This window comes from Danio aesculapii, chromosome 1 (assembly GCF_903798145.1).
Source record: "Danio aesculapii chromosome 1, fDanAes4.1, whole genome shotgun sequence".
Lineage (NCBI taxonomy): Eukaryota > Metazoa > Chordata > Actinopteri > Cypriniformes > Danionidae > Danio > Danio aesculapii.
In genome coordinates this window covers 52,102,512-52,119,959 of record NC_079435.1, presented here as the reverse complement: position 1 = coordinate 52,119,959, position 17,448 = coordinate 52,102,512, and the positions used below count along the sequence as shown (strand labels likewise).

At 34.6% G+C, this 17,448-nt stretch overlaps 1 protein-coding gene across 1 annotated transcript in view; it reads right to left on the bottom strand.

Moving 5' to 3' along the window:
- Positions 1-306: 306 nt before the first annotated feature.
- The window catches only part of ern2 (endoplasmic reticulum to nucleus signaling 2), a 31,768-nt gene continuing 14,626 nt past the window's right edge, over positions 307-17,448 (bottom strand). The window contains exons 12-22 of the mRNA XM_056462578.1: positions 17,200-17,322; positions 14,870-15,089; positions 14,442-14,532; positions 13,169-13,358; positions 11,048-11,147; positions 10,169-10,368; positions 8,625-8,772; positions 7,075-7,202; positions 5,697-5,820; positions 5,500-5,567; positions 307-2,831 (exon numbers count right to left, since the gene is read on the bottom strand). Of these exons, the coding sequence (XP_056318553.1) occupies positions 2,661-2,831; positions 5,500-5,567; positions 5,697-5,820; positions 7,075-7,202; positions 8,625-8,772; positions 10,169-10,368; positions 11,048-11,147; positions 13,169-13,358; positions 14,442-14,532; positions 14,870-15,089; positions 17,200-17,322 (1,563 nt within the window). The 3' untranslated portion in view covers positions 307-2,660. The remainder of the gene's footprint in view (positions 2,832-5,499; positions 5,568-5,696; positions 5,821-7,074; positions 7,203-8,624; positions 8,773-10,168; positions 10,369-11,047; positions 11,148-13,168; positions 13,359-14,441; positions 14,533-14,869; positions 15,090-17,199; positions 17,323-17,448) is intronic.

Here is a 17,448-nt window from a genome sequence, read left to right as displayed (position 1 = left end):
TGACCACTAGTCTCTCTCCTCTATTTTCAAAAGTCTTCATAGTCATCTTGACAACACAAACACTGCTTTCACCTCAGAGGAAACCCCGCCTCTGCTTTCATTTGATTGGAGAATGAAAAAGACGCGACTGACTTAACGCACTTTTCCACTCAGAGTTTACTTTTTATCAACTACGAGTACGCAGCGGCAAAAACGTGAGGCGCAGCAGACGGTTAAAACGTGAGGCGCGCACGGTGCATAAGTAGCGTTCAAATTGCTTGCGTCCATTAGTAAATCATTTAAAAAAGCACCTCTCAACACAGCACGTTCGGTGTGATCGGCCCCTTAATTACTTGTTAGTACATCCTTGTTTGTTAATTAATGCTTAATTTAACCATCATGAACTCATGACATGTTAATGCATAATGATATCATGACTTTACTTGGACAGGCACATCACCATTAACTAGGGTTGCATTCGGTATCAATGGAATTCGGTACCAATCGATACTGGAATTTTATAAGTCTTTATTTGAGCACTGAAATGACTGTGATTATTGGCCATGAAGGTCATCAGTTCACCAAACTCACCGCTGTTTACTGGGTGTAACCACAGATACAGGGACACTGGAGCGTTACAAAGTCATGTCAATCAGCTGGTTTGTCTGTAAGCTGGCATACGAGCGATCCGCTGATGAATCGTGGCTTTAAAATGCTACAGTGTCCCTGTATCTGTGGCTGCACTCTGTAAACAGCCGTGAGATCGTTGAACTGATGGCCTTCATGGCCAATCACAGTATTTCTATTGAGCATGTGAACACAATGGCAAATTAGCACTGTTTAAGAACGAGCTCAACAGTGCTCAAATGTTAGTGGGAAATGGACATTTTTAAAATTTCAGTACCGATAGGTTCCGAATTCCAGTATCGTGACAACACTATAAATAACCCATACTTAACTACTCATGAACTTCTCATGCACGTCCATCTAGTGCATTTACACTGAATAACAACAGAAAAGTCTTCTGTCATCATCAACAGTTTAAACGCAGGAGTTCATGACTAGTTAAGGATGAGTTAATGGTGATGTGCCCCTCCAAGTAAAGTCATGACATAATTATACATTAACAGCTCCTGAGATAATATTGGTTACATTTAGGTTAAACTTAATGTTAATTAATACATTAATTAACAACATGTCCTAACAAGTAATTAAGGTAACCATGAACTCACGTCGTAGTTAAAGTTTGTTCATGATTAGCGCACGCCTTAACTCATCAATTCATAATCATGTTCAGTTGATTTATTAATACATCATTATTCATGTACTGTTATAGTAAAGTGTTACCCACTCAATGTAACAATAAAAAATCCCCCCTTTTGTGTTTCCAATTTTAATTTTGAGAAGAACTATTCTTTTATGAAATAAGTACCACATCGAAGTCTTTCTATTAAGATTATAAGGAGTCGGCTGGCGATTCAATAAAAGTCTGAACTAAAATGAACAAACCTGACAGAACAAATGCCAAACTGCAGGCTAATATCAGCTGATAAAAAAGTTGTGTTTTTTATATCTTTGTTATTTGGTTCACATCCTAAAACCAGCAGCCACTCTGTAAAAGCCCTGTAATACACACAGTAACTTACTGGTTACACTGATCTATAAAACCATGAAGTGCAATAATATCCTCCAATAGTATTGGCACTCTCTGTAAAATGGAAACCTGTGAAAAAGCTTCAGTATCGTTTAATATTTTGATCTTTTGAGTTTGTTTTTGAATGAGACTAGAAGACTTTTGTTCCTGAAAACCTTTCAAACTATTTATGGTGACGTCAGATGGTAGTTTTTAGAGCCTAAGAGACAAGTGTAATTCTCCAGGTGCGATTCTTGAAGATTTTCTCATCCTCTTAATAGTGTATATGAAGATAAACACACAGTTGAAGTCAGAATTTTTAGCCCCCCCTGTATACATTTTTTTTTCTCAATTTCTCTTTAACTTCATATTTAAAAACACATTTCTAAACATAATAGTTTTAATAACTCATCTCTAATAACTGATTTATTTTATCTTTGCCATTATGACAGTAAATAATATTTGACTAGATATTTTTCAAGACACTAGTATTCAGCTTAAACTGACATGTAAAGGCTTAAAGGTTAATTAGGCAAGTTAGGGTAATTAGGCAAGTCATTGTATAAGTCATTGATGGTTTGTTCTGTTGACTATCGATTAAAAATATTGCTCAAGGGGGGTAATAATATTGACCTTAAATGGTTTTAAAAATAATTAAAACTGCTTTAATTCAAGCCCAAATAAAATAAATAAGCCTTTCTCCAGAGGAAAAAATATTATAGGAAATACTGTGAAAATTTCCTTGCTCTGTTAAACATCATTTGGAAAATATTTTAAAAAGGAGGGCTAATCGAGTGTACATCCATATCCTCCATTGCTAATATTTACCAAGAAAACCAATATTTTCGGAGGACACTATATGCATAAAAAAATACATCTTCTCTCAGCAAGTCCAGTTGGATGTTTTCAGAGAAAGGACTCAGTAGCTCTTCACAATGAAATGTGCTCACAGTTCATCCAGTAGTGCAGACGGATGCAGTGTTTATTTGAGGATCTTGCTTTTCCTCTTCAGTCCGGTGCAGGAACAAACAGTGTGTCTCTACGGGCGTCAGTGATGATAGTACGGGTGGAAGGGTCTCTCTGGGGCACAGATGCTGAGCGCTGTGTGCGTATGGAGCAGTAACCGGGGGAACCGTGAGGTGAAATACGCCACAAAGCCATCGGGGACTTCACCGAGAGCAGACTGAACCTCCGGCGGGAGCTCATGATAATGGTGTTTCTGCAGGAAAACATTACAAGCTCAAACTGATTTTTACTTTAGTTTACATATTAATAAATAAGGCTGCATGATACTGGAAAAAACTGAACAGTGATGATATTTAGTTTTTCTGCAATATATATATATATATATATATATATATATATATATATATATATATATATATATATATATATATATATATATATATATATATATCTCAGAATCAGAATCAGAAAGAGCTTTATTGCCAGGTATGTTCACACATACTAGGAATTTGTTTTGGTGACAGAGCTTCTACAGTGCAACAGCATTACAGACACAGGACAAAAAACAGATAATAAATATATAAAAAAAAATAGAAGTAAGTAGTGAGTGCAAATATACAGATTGACAAGTGTATGTACATGTTTATTACTATATACAACGTTATATGTGCAGCTGTTATGTGCAAGTTGGCATGTAAAGTGTGTTGTTAAATAAGTGTATATGTGTATAAAAGTGTATAGCAAGTAGTGATGTTGGTTTCGCAATTATTATCATCAAGTGTTCATGAGATGGATTGCCTGAGGGAAGAAACTGTTTCTGTGTCGGGCTGTTCTGGTGCGCAGTGCTCTGTAGCGTTGACCAGAAGGTAAAAGTTCAAAGAGGCACAACACAACACACAACACACAACAGTTTTGTCTGGTTCTTGAATCTGATTGGTTAATTGCTGCGCGATATTCCGCCAGTAACAGCAATCATAAAAAATATTTACCGCCCCTTCACCCTTGTGTATTACTCCACCCACATACAGCATCAAGCAGAGGACACTCTACAGTTTGACAAATATTGCTGCTGTTGGACATCATAATGTACTTTTGAGGCTTTTTTTAGTCAAGAATGTAGTTGTTTAGATTGCAGATATGCAGTTTATTTATAAGTTTATTTATTTATTTTAAAATATTTATAATTTATGAGAGACAACGCGTCTGCAGCCATTAGCCTGTTTTTGAGCAAAGATGGTTGACATTGTCCATCCACAAGATGGCGACAGAGACCAATTAATAAGCCTTTAGAGGATGAAAAAGTATTTTTTTCTTTTTTGATGATTATATGATACCATATAATTGTATTGTATTGAGTGTGAGATGGGACTCGCATATCAGGAATGTGTGTTGTGTTGGCAGAAAGAAAGAAGAAATGCCCGCATGTGTTTAGCGTTTTTACTTATCGCAAACACAACAGCAATCTGGTAGTGATTGCGCTGCTTTTTTGGGGGGTATTTATTGTGATATCCAGATTGCAACAGAGAAATACTGTAGACTGTAATAGACTGTAATACTGTAAGAAGATATTTCTGTACACTGATTCATGCCGTTCAGCCTTATAATCTTAAAATGTGAGCAAAATCACCTGTTTTGTCATCACTTTAGATATTACACTAGAGAATCATTCAAATACTAGCTTTAAAGTAGGCATGGGCCGATATAAGATTCTGACGGTATGATAACCTTGGAGAAAAATATCATGGTTTCACTATATTTTGATTACTGCTCTATTATATATTCTTTTTAAATGTCTGGGTAAAAAAAACAAAAAAAATTTCCCCTTTGAACACAATTAATTTTTGAGAACCATTTAAAATATTTCGTAGCAGTAAACATGTCAGACTTAATAATTCAAATGAATGATTGACTTCTGCTCTCTTCATTTGTTTCTAAAACACAGATTTCTTCACAATTTAAAACGGCATCTTTGAATATCTTTTCTGCTAGAGATACTGTTGTCTTAAAAAACATAAATAAAAAATCTTACACATACCTTAGGAACTGTATTACAGAAAGTTTTGGCGGTTTTAAAACCTTGACTTTTCCAAACTTCGGTATACCTTGAAAACGGTTATCGTCCCATGCCTACTCTAAAGTGACGTTGGTGAATTGGTAACGGCTTCTGCTGTTCTGACGTCAAGCTGCAGATGTGTATGAATGGCAGAAGAAAGTAGTTCCTGATACAAAAGGGTTTTTAGACTCCCCGTGTTTGATTTTCTTTTTTATATACACGATAATGTCGTCAAACTGTTTTAAAAACGCAACATCACACTCATAGCAGTGCGATCTGGACGTATATCATGACTGGGGGGACACAAAGCACACCTCCCATCAGTGCCAATATTCAGATACATCACACTGCTACTCATGATATATATATATATATATATATATATATATATATATATATATCCAGAGTTTTGACCATTATGTTTTATTATAATTGATCATATTGCAATATATTAATTCATTATTCAAAATTCTGGGGGCAGTAAGAAGCTTTAAAGAGAGAATTATTTTATTTAGCAAAGATTAACTAAACTGATAAAAAAAAATAAGTGAAATCAATCAAATGAACTATAATGCTCACAAAAATAGTGTATTTTTTAATATATGAATTTAGTTTTAGATTAGCCTTAGTCAGCAAGTCTTCTTTCAAATTCATTAAAAATTACTTTACTGAACATTATATGGGTGAACATTATTCTATACTATATATTCTGTTATATTATATTATATACTATACTATTATATTATATTATATTATATTATATTATATTATATTATATACTATTATATTATATTATATTATATTATATTATATTATATTATTTATTATATTATATTAGCATAAACACATTGAAGTTCTAAACACTTACTTTATTCCTCATTGCTCTAAGTAGGTCTCTCACTGAGTTTCCTTTATATGTACGAAATTTTCTAAGATCTGCCAAATGAGAGAGAGTTATATATTAGACATGCAAATATACATGAATTGAAATTTCCACATTTTATACCATATATATATTTAATAATTCCTTTTCATTATATGAGTGTCAGTGAAATGAGTGCTGACCGGCCTGCAGTGGCGCTGAGATGTGCATTCTCCAGTTGGTTCTTACAACAGATCTGCCCAAGTTTTCTAGACGACCTACTATGGGGCTGTCTGGAGGCTCCTTCTCAATCCTGTCACTGACGTCCTACAGCCAAAACACAAGAATTGCACAGTAATCAACACTGCACCTTTTTCCTTCATTGCATTTGCGCACACAAACACACACACACAAACTTTTACGGCTATCTTTGTAGGAACTTTCTATAGACAGATTTTTTAAATGAATTTTTCTTCAGCTTACTTACAGCTTACCTGATACCTTATTTATCAGGGGTCGCCACAGCGGAATGAACTGCCAACTATTCCGTCATATGTATTAAATTGTAGCTGCCCTTCCAGTTGCAACCCAGAACTTTTGTTAAGGGGCTTTGACACAATCTACATTGTAAAAGCGCTATAGAAATAAACATGAATTGAACTGAATACTGGGAAACACCCATACACTCATTCACACACACTGATACACTACAGCCAATTTTGTTTATCCAATTCACTTATAGCACATGTCTTAGGTCTGTGGGAGAAACCGGAGCACCAGGAGGAAACCCACACCAACATGTGGAGAACATGGAAACTCCACACAGAAATGCCAACTGGCCCAGCCGGGACTCGAACCAGCGACCTTCTTGCTGTGAGGTGATAGTGCTAACTACTGAGGAATAGGAAACTACATTTTTACATGACATTTGTACAAATTACAAGCAGTTTTGCTCATGCGGACAAACAAAATGATATTTGGTCCTCATTATGTACTAGTTAAAGGATAGTTCACTCAAAAATGAAAATATCCTCACCATGTACTCAAACTCAAGCACTTCTAGACTCAATTTCTTTGCTCTGTTGTTGTCAAATGTATCAATTAAATTTTTTCCTACATCTATTTCCAGCAAACCTTTGAGTGCCGTTGAGGATGTTCTCAAACAGTGATGATGAAGCAATGAACTTCAGAGCCAATCACAGTTTTATCTGTTGAGCATGTGAACACGATGGCCAATCAGAGGTCTTTAAGAACCTCCTCAACAGTGCTCAAATATAAAGCAAGAAATGGATGTTGTTAAAAAAATCGTTAATAAAGTCGATAATTAGGGATCACCGTAGTTTCTTCTGTTGAACACACAAAAAAAGAAATTCTGAAGAATGCTGGTGAAAAGCAGCCATTAACATCTGTGGTAGCACAAATAATGTTACATCAATGACTGTTTTTCAACATTCTTCAAAATATCTTTCTTTGAGTTCAACAAAAGAAAGAAACTCAAGCAGGTTTGGAACAAGTGGAGGATGAGAAAATGTTCGGGTGAACTATTCTTTTAAACACGCACACGCACGCACGCACGCACACCTGAAAGAACTGCAGCTGTTTCTCTGGACTCCAGAAGAAGGGGTGTTTAAGAATTGACGCTGCTGAAGGACGGCTCTCTGGTTCTGCACTGATCATCCGCTCAATCAGATCTCTGCCGATCACGTCCTCTGCAAACACAATAAGCATTAAGACCAGAGATGTATAAAGTACTAGAAACCCAGACTTAAGTAAAAGTACAAGTGCTCTATCAAAAAAGTGACTTGAGTAGAAGTTGAAGTGCTCTTTAAGCACCGTACTTAAGTGGAAGTACTAAATTATTCAACATATTTTTTACTTAAGTATTGCAAGTAGTTTATTAAAAAATTTACTACTCAAATACTGAAATTAAAAGTAGAACTATTGTGTAATGTAGTTATTAAAGAAAGCAGTCAAAAAAGACATATTGATTTGCTTATTTTAAATATCTTTTTTGGGGCACGTGATCAAGCAGAATGAAAAGAACCATGGTTTACGATTTATAATATATATATATATATATATATATATATATATATATATATATATATATATATGTGTGTGTGTGGGTCAATCAAAAACACCATTCAGCGTGACACAGCCTTTATGATAGCCAGCTAGTTAACGTTAAGTGAACATCGCAGCATGTTATGAACTGCAGGTAGCTTATGTTAGTTAACTTCCAGCGCTCACGGATAGCTCAAACTGCTGTGTTTTGTGTATTATATTATTTTTAACTTGATATGTTTCTTCAAATTCGATGGTGAATTTTTGAAGGCCATTATTTTGCAATCTTTTGGGAGGCAGAGTATGCACTTCATTCTATTTTAATTGTCTTTCACTCCGACAAATGCAAACATGGACTCTAAATAGGGCCACGAGTGGTCTTTTTTCTCATCGCCATAAACAGTTGAAAGTGAAGGAGTTGAAGGTGGAATTTCTGGGTTTTCCATGTCAAAAACAAACTGAAGTGCTCTCAATGCAGGCAGGCAGCGCTGTCTTCTTTGATCGTCTGAATTTTAGTACTTAAGTACAGTAGTGAAGTAGTTCTACTCTGTTACTATACATCTCTGATTAAGACGATATAGCAAATATCAAGTATCACTGCATGCACACAACTGATTGAATTAAATATTTTTTAGCGGTTGAATTTCGATTTTTAATGATCAGTTATGAATTTATGAATTGACATCTGTACAACACTAGTCATTAGCTGATGCTAGTCATTTTAAAACATTCAGATGCAAACCCAAGTTAAAGAAAAAAATATAATAAATTCAGTGATGGGATATTTGTTCAATCAAATGTAACAAGAACGAAAAATGTTTGTTGTCAACTTCACTCGCAACGCATCACTCGCTCTAGATCACAAGGGTTATGTTTTTCACCTCAAGCCAACTAAATTTGAATTATTTGAATTTTAAGATGAATTCGCAAGCTCCGTTATTAGAAAAAAAAGACATGCAAACAAATTATCATTGATATAAAAATGTTTGTGAGAAATTTTACTAAAATTTGAATTCGTTCAGAAAAGGAAAGCACACATACACATACTTGAATGCAGAAAAACACACCATGTATATCCTCCATGAAGTGATCGAGGTTATAGACTCCAGAGAGGATGTTAGCCTGACGCCTCAGAGTGTCACCGAACGGATGCTGTCCTTTCGACGTCACATAATAAAACACACATCCGGCAGAAAAAATGTCCACCGCACTCGTCTGAAGAGAGAACAACAACAGGAAAAACAGAAAAGTATTGAATTTGAGTAAAATGTAGCAATAGAAATTTGAAAATCTGAAATATTCAGATTTTTATAAGAAATCAGCTTATACAGTTGAAGACAAAATTATTAGTCCTCCTGTAAAATGAGTTTCAAATAGTTCCAAAGTGATGTTTAACAGAGCAAGGACATTTTTTTACAGTATTTCCTATAATATTTTTTCTTCTAGAAAAAGTCATATTTATTTTAGTTTGGCTGGAAATTTTTTTTTTATTTTATTTTAAATTGAGGTCAATATTATTAGCAGCTTAAGACTTTTTTCCTCTTATTGGCTACAGAACAAACCACTGTTATCTAATGACTGGCCTAATTAACCTAGTTAAGCCTTTAAATTGCCTTGATAAACATAAATTGTATCTTGCAATATAGCTAGTAAAATATTATGGACTATCTTCATAGCAAAGACAAAACAATTTCATTCATTCATTCATTCATTTTTGCCAGATCGCCACAGAGGAATGAACTGCCAACTTATCCAGCATTTTGTTTTATGCAGCGGATGCCCTTCCAGTCACAACCCAGTACTGGGAAACACCCATACACTCTCAATTACACACACACTCATACACAATGGCCAATTTAGTTTATTCAATTCACTGATACCACGTCTTTGGTCTGTGGGGGAAAACAGACCACCCGGAGGAAATCCACACGAACATTGGAAGAACATGTAAACTCCACAGAAATGCCAACTGGCCCAGCTGGGACTCGAACCAGCAACCTTCTTGCTGTGAGGCGACAGTGCTAACCACTGAAAATTAAATTGGCTGTAGTGTATGCGTGTGTATGGATGTTTCCCAGTACTGGGTTGCAGCCGGAAGGGCATCCGCTGCATAAAACAAAATGCTGGATAAGTTGGCGGTTCATTCCTCTGTGGCGACCCCAGATTAATAAAGAGACTAAGCCGAAAAGAAAATGAAGGTATGAGTGTGTATGGATGTTTCCCAGTACTGGGTTGCAGCTGGAAGGGCATCCACCGTGTAGAAGATATGCCAGAATAGTTGGCAGTTCATTCCGCTGTGGCAACCCCTGATGAACAAAGGGACTAAGCTGAAGGAAAATGAATAAATGAATGAACTAGTTTCAATTCTCCTAAAATAAGTGTAAGACTTGACATTAATTATTAATATTTATTATGAACGGCACTATAAATACTTCCTGCTACATAATTATATTTTTTCATTACTTTATCTCTTTTGAATACTATTAAATTGAAAAGATTTGCTGTGGAGTGAAGGTAAAAACATGCAAATTCAGTAAAGCTGTACAGTATCTGTTTGTTACAGTTTACATGTGCTGTGTGTGTTTGTATGCATATTCACTAGCAGTCATACAGGGTTCCCTTTCGGAGCGTTTATGAGTAATTCAGGGGCGATCCAGCCTTCGGTTCCTGGTATCCCGGAGCGTAGGCTGAAACTGTGCCGACCATCTGGAAGCTTCTTACACAAGCCGAAATCTGAGATCAGCGCCCGCACTCGACCCAGTGCCCCGGGCAGAGACAGCAAAATATTCCTGGGCTTTAAATCCCTGTGGACTAAGAATGAGAGGGTCATGTGATTACTAGTGATGGTGTGCTGCTTACATGCAGTTACTCAATAGCAATTAATAACTATCAGAGCCATGTGCAACTGTGATGCATTTTGATGTACAGTTAAGTCAAAATTAGCCCTCCTGTGATTTTTTTTTTTATCTTTCTTTCTTTTTTAAATATTTCTCAAATGATGTTTAACAGTGCAAGGAATTTTTCACAGTATTTCCTATAATATTTTTTCTTCTGGAGAAACTCCTATTTGTTTTATTTTGGCTAGAATAAAAGCAGTTTTACATTTTTTAAAAACCATTTTAAGGTCAATATTATTAGCCCCTGTAAGCAATATTTTTTCAATTGTCTACAGACCAAACCATCTTTATATAATGACTTGCCTAATTACCCTAATTTGCCTAATTAACCCAGTTAAGCCTTTAAATATCACTTTAAGCTGAATACTAGTACCTTGAAAAATATCTAGCAAAATATTATGTGCTGTCATCATGGCAAAGAGAAAATTAATCAGTTATTAGAAATGAGTTATTATAACTATTATGTTTAGAAATGTGTTGAATAAAATCTGCTCTCTGTTAAACAGAAATTGAGGAAAAATATACAGAGGGGCTGATAATTCTGACTTTAACTGTAGTTTCAGAAAGGATGGAGACATATTTTTGTTGCTGACCGATGTTGAGGGAGTGCAGGTGACTGAGGCCACACATGGTCTGCTCCAGCAGGGACACTGGGTTCAGCTCTGAGTAAGGACAGCTCGGGTCTTCTACATACTGCATACAGCAACAACAGAAAAAACACAGAGCAGGACACGTGTGGTTATACTAGAGTTATACCAATTATACCACAGGCCAGATAGGATCAGATATGGTAATTTGATCAACCAAATCTTACTTGTTTATACTTTTTGTAATAAACATTTAAATCTGACCTTAATGTTTTTATTTTATTCTAACACATGTTTATTTATCTTAATGTTGGATTATTTATTTAAATTTTATGTTCTAAAATAACATAGTGGCTCAGTGGTTAGCACTGTCGCCTCACATCAAGAAGATCACTGGTTTGAGTCTCGGCTGGGTCATTTGGCATTTCTGTGTGGAGTTTGCATGTTTCCCCAAGTGCTCATGTGGGTTTCCTCTAGGTGTTTCGGTTTTCCCTACAGTCCAATGACATGCAGTATAGGTGAATTGGGTAAACTAAATTGGCCTTAGTGTATAAGTGTGTGTGACTGTGAGAGTGTATGGGTGTTTCCCAGTACTAGGTTGCAGCTGGAAGAGCATCCGCTGCATAAAACATATGCAGGAATGGTTGGCAGTTCATTCCACTGTGGCGACCCCTGATAAATCAGAAACTAAGCCGAAGGAAAACGAATGAATGTTCTAAAATAAATTATAATTAATAATACGTTTTATTTATTATTAATTATTGTTGATGCTTTTTTATATCTATATTTTTGTCTGTTTTTAATATCTAAATCTGAAACCATTTATTGCATATTTGTGCATTTTCACTTGAACATTTTCTGAACATAAATCTCTCTAATTTCATGTAATTTGTTCAGGTTTTTCCTAAACGTGTTCCATGATTTAATTGTAATACTAACTAAAGCTTCAAATAGTATTTGTTAATTGAAATACAGCTAAATATAGATAGATATCAGATAAATGTGGGTCAGTTGGCATTTCTGTGTGGAGTTTGCATGTTTTCCCCGTGTTGGCGTGGGTTTCCTCCGGGTGTTCCAGTTTCCCCTACAAGTCCAAAGACATGCGCTATAGGTGAATTGGGTAAGCTAAATTGTTCGTAGTGTATGAGTGTGTATTGATGTTGCAGCTGGAAGGGCATCCACTGCTCAAAACATATGCTGGATAAGTTGGCGGTTCATTCCGCTGTGGCAAGCCCTGATTAATAAAGGGACTAAGCCGAAAAGAAAATGAATGTGTATATATATATATATATATATATATATATATATATATATATATATATATATATATATATATATATATATATATATATATATATATATATCAGACGAAAAATGTAAACCTGATTTTAATTTTGATGTAAACCTGATTTGATCTGAAATGTGAACCTGATTTTAATTTAAAATGCCACAGTATCAACTAAATGAAGTACTCCGAAATACAAAATTGAAGTAAAAAATTACACCTTAATGTTAGGAACAAAATACAAATACGAAATAAATAGCTAAATAGAAAATCAAAAATATACAGTAAAAACAAAAGCTAATTGTAAATATTACAACTACTAGTATAGTATTTACTATCTAAAACAACACTGACACATTTAAGACATCTAAAATTGAAGTTAAAGATTACCTGTTGTGCAACCAGCCTAACCCTAACCCTATAAGCAAAAACATTTTAAGTATTAAAAAGTGTCTTTGTCTGTCATTGGTTGATTAACAGACAGTAACCTTTACATTCTGATTCTAACGTTCTAATTTTACTGTTTTATGTAGAGCAATTTCTTAAATCATGATAAAACACTTAAAACTGCATTGTTATTTTTTTGTGTTTACCATCCATAAAACTTCAAGGACAACACTTAATACACTTCACTGAACATGTACTGTATTATTGTTACATGTAAATATATATTGTAGAACTGCAGATTAACAATGTTTATATACTGCCAAACTTTGGAGCGATAATTATTGTGAAAAGCGCTATACAATACACATAATGTATAATGTAAGATATGTAATACAATATATACATATAAACTTAATTTGATTTGAATAGAATTTTCTATGCACACCCACACACACCTGCTGGAGTGTTGCAGCACACAGCTCTATGGCAATGTAAGTGAACTGTCTGTCCCGCTCTGTGCAGAAGTAACGGATCACATTGGGATGTTCGTCTGATTCCCGCAGAAGTTGAACCTCTCGCTCTGCAAACTCCACACACTCCGGCAGGATTCGCTTCACCGCCACACGTCGACCGTCAAAATGACCCCTGCATGCAATGCATGAAAGCAGTGAATTAAGTGTAATGAACAACTAGACTAGACGTGATGATATTTAGTAAAACAATAAATTGTGATCATGAAAATACAGTGAATAATTATTTACATTTTCAGAATGCCTTTAAAAGGCCACCTAGGATGCAAAATCTACTTTTGGAAGCTGTTTGGACAGAACTGTTTGTAAGTACAGTCAGGGGCATAGCTAGCAATTTCGAGCCTTATGCACCAAAATTAGGCATTAAAATAGGATCCAAATCCTAGTGATTTTGAGGCCCACCGCATCATGACGTAGGAGTGCGGATTGACTGACAGGGGCGTATTAACATCTCTCCATAGTAACATGTATAAACATGTCCACAGAACAGGATTTGCAAAGAAACTGGGATTAAAAGATCTGTTTCAACTCTCTGTGATCAGCTGCAAAGTTTAAAACGTTTTCATGACAGTGCATGTGTGTAATAATGTAAAGACGGTAAAATCGCCATGTAATTCTCAACCGGTGTGCTGTAGTGTCAATTCAACAATATGTACAAAGAGCAACAATATACAAAAGCAAAAACAGTGCAAATTTACACGTGTGTGTGTGTGCACTGTAAACTTTGTTACGCCATTTGTCTGTGACTCATCATTTCAGAAAGGCTTGAATAAATTCTAGATCAACTAAATTTGTTAATATTTATCAATCTTAGGTGATTTTAATTTCTTAGTTACATTTATTACCTCATTAAAATCAAAAGTCTTGGCGGTTTTATTTAATGGAGCTAATAGCTAACAAAATTTAATTGCATTTTAAGCTAACATTATCATAATAACTGTCTATTTCTTACTGCTGATGTTACTTAAAGAATTATCTAACATTTACTAGTGAGTTTTTATTGTAAACTGTTACATATTGTACTTTATAATCCTTTTGTGCTTTTATTTGGTTAATCCAAACATTTACATACAATAAGTTCAATAAGTTAAGGTCGTATATTGTGAGTTTCATCAATTATCAAAAATTTGACACCGTCACATCATGTCTATGAATAACCAACCAATCAAACAAACCAGTATAAAAAAAGAGTACCCACCGAAACACGAATGTTCCCTCTGTCCCATGACCCAACACCTCAGCGGGACTGAAAGAGACTTTACCAACTTCCACCACATCAGCCTGTTCATCTAAAGAAGAATATGCATCACAATTTAAAAAACACCAATTAAAATGCACAATATATCACAAAAAGATAATAAAATATATAATAAGCAATAAACAACATATAGATTTGTAAATTAATTAAACTATATATTAAGATAAGGGGGGAAAACTATGGGAATCACTGGTAAAACACAAGCAGCAACTCATTTCTGTGTATTATTCATAAATTGATTCTTGCAATATTGTAGTCGATAATAGATTGAACAGATTTGATTTGATTTCTATTTACACAGAAATTCGAATTTTGTTTTGTGAATGAAGCTCAATGGTTCTAATGAAGATATAGAACTGATTTCGTACTCTGTGACTGGCTGGCTGCTGTTACAGGGGCAGAGTCTTTGCTTGAGAATGGCTGAGTTTGATTGGATGCAACAGAACTGGTCTTTTCTGAGTGGCTGCTGTTGCTGTAAGATGAAGTTGAGGCCGGAGTGTTCAGTTCTGTTGAAGCGCTGTAATTGGTCAGACCAGAAAGAGGGGTGGAGCCCACTGGCTCATCAGATCTTTGGGATTTTCTTACAGGCTGAAAAATAGAAAACAGATTTTTTTTTAAATATTTGCTTCAGTTGTTAAGCTTTAAAAAATGTCATTTAGCATTATTTTCCCTCTTATATTAGATTTGACTACATATGATCATGATCATATATTCTTTTATATAATTTAATTATATAAGTACATTTCAGTAAGTGTTGTTTCATTTTACATCTGTTAAAGGTCACAATGAAAGACGTTTAACCAAAATGCCAGAAAATATTGTTTCTGCTATGTTTTAAAAGAAGCAATTTTTGAAGAACAGCTGTTAAACTGGTTACAAAATCTTACACTTACCAATGCCTCTTACACTTGACAAAACTTGTAATTAAGCTTATATTGTAGGCTATCAACAGGCCTTATTATATAATAAGCTTGACCAATAAAGGTAATCTTATTTTAATAAAAAATTTTTTTACTGAATTATATTAAAATTAGTAAATTTAGTTAAATAAATTTGAAATAAATAATATATATTATTATTTTTTTTTAAATTAGGTGAACTTATCAAATATTTATAAAATATTAATTCATTTTGTAGCAGCACCACACTGTCCACAGGCAGGACCGGACTAAATACACATTGGGCCCTGGGGCTATACCAAAAGGGCTCCCATTTAATTTTTTGTACCTCACAAAAGTATATATATATATATATATATATATATATATATATATATATATATATATATATATATATATATATATATATATATATATATATATATATATATATATATATATATATATATATATATATATAGTTGTTGTTGTTATTATTATTGTTATTAGTAATAGTAATTTACTAATTAATATCTAATTTTCCACCATTTGATTTATATTTGATTATTATATATATTTTTCTATTTTTTTAAAATAAGCTTTACAAGATTAAGTAATGATATAATATGAACTTTAAAGTTCAAACAGGCTGCAAAAATCTGCAAAACAAAAAACATTTGCAATACTTCCTAAATTAATGCTTTATAATAAATACTTTGAAAAGGGGTTTATCTTAAAAAAAATTCTTCAGCTGACCATAAATCCCTAATGATAGGATATCTTAAAAAAACATGCTTCTAATATCCAAAATATTGTGGTCTTCTGAGTTACAGAAGGCTAGCATCCTTTTTTTATTTATTTAATTTTTGCATCAGATATATTGTCTGATGAGCGCCGGATATATTGTCGGATTATTTTTGTCGTTTTTATAAAAGGGGCAAAGGAAACATTCATTAAAAAGTTTGCTTTTCATCTAGTTCAGTTAGACTTACTGAAAAATCATAACCGAGTGTATTTACTTGAAAGACATACTTCGAAACAATAGACATTTTGATAACTGCTTGTGTAGCCTATTTGATTTTGTTTACACACTGTCTTGGTTATATTGTGTAATTTAAGGATTGTGTGGGCGCACGCTGATTTTTTGAGTCCAGCTGTAACCGCTGCGAGGCCGAGTGTGCGCTTCAGTAATGAATCCATTCAGCATGTTTCCGCCTATCCCAGCTTTTGTTACTACATGTAAAAGTTAATCAATGATGAAGACTGTTTGAATTTTATTCTTTGTTCTACGACAAGCTTGGTTAGCCTACCTTTGACTGGACGGTTCTCTCGGTAGTGCTGAAATAATAAAAATTTGCACATCTGATCACCTTTATGGGTGACTAAAACAGGGCTATTCAGTATTCTGATTGAGCTACAGCCACTCTGAGCCCCAGTTTAGCACCGGCGTCACTGTTTTTGAACAGCAACGAACCTAAAGGAATACTTCACATTATCGACTAGAGAAAGCATAACCAATCATCAGCCAATCAAGGGCCCCCTTCTCCCGTGGGCTCTGGGGCTTCAGCCCCACCTAGCCCTTATATTAATCCTGCCCTGTCCACAGGGTGCTTTTTGAAGATGTCAGCAACTGATGAATGACTATCAGTTTTTTCTGTCTTTAAAAGAAGGTCTTGATCATGTTACACCGAATGACGTCTAACAATCTGCATATTTAGGATAAAGGACCCCTAAGACATCATACAGACAGCAAGTGACTTTAGATGAGCACTGATACTCATTCATTTAAAGTAGGTATACTCAGTAAATGTCTTTCTGACCCATTTGAGCAGGAAGGTGATCCAGGCTCCCAGCAGCAGCGTTACCACCAGCACCGTCATGGGCTCAGAGCTCAGCGAGTCCGGCAGCACAGGAGAAGAGCTCTGCTTCCTTACTGGTGGCAACTGGAAAACACACAGAACAGGACAGGTTTGTGCTTGACTGTTAGGAAAGCTTGCCGTTTCACCACACATGAGATTTTCAAACTAATTATAGTTGAATTCAGAATTATTAGATACAAAGACTTGTAA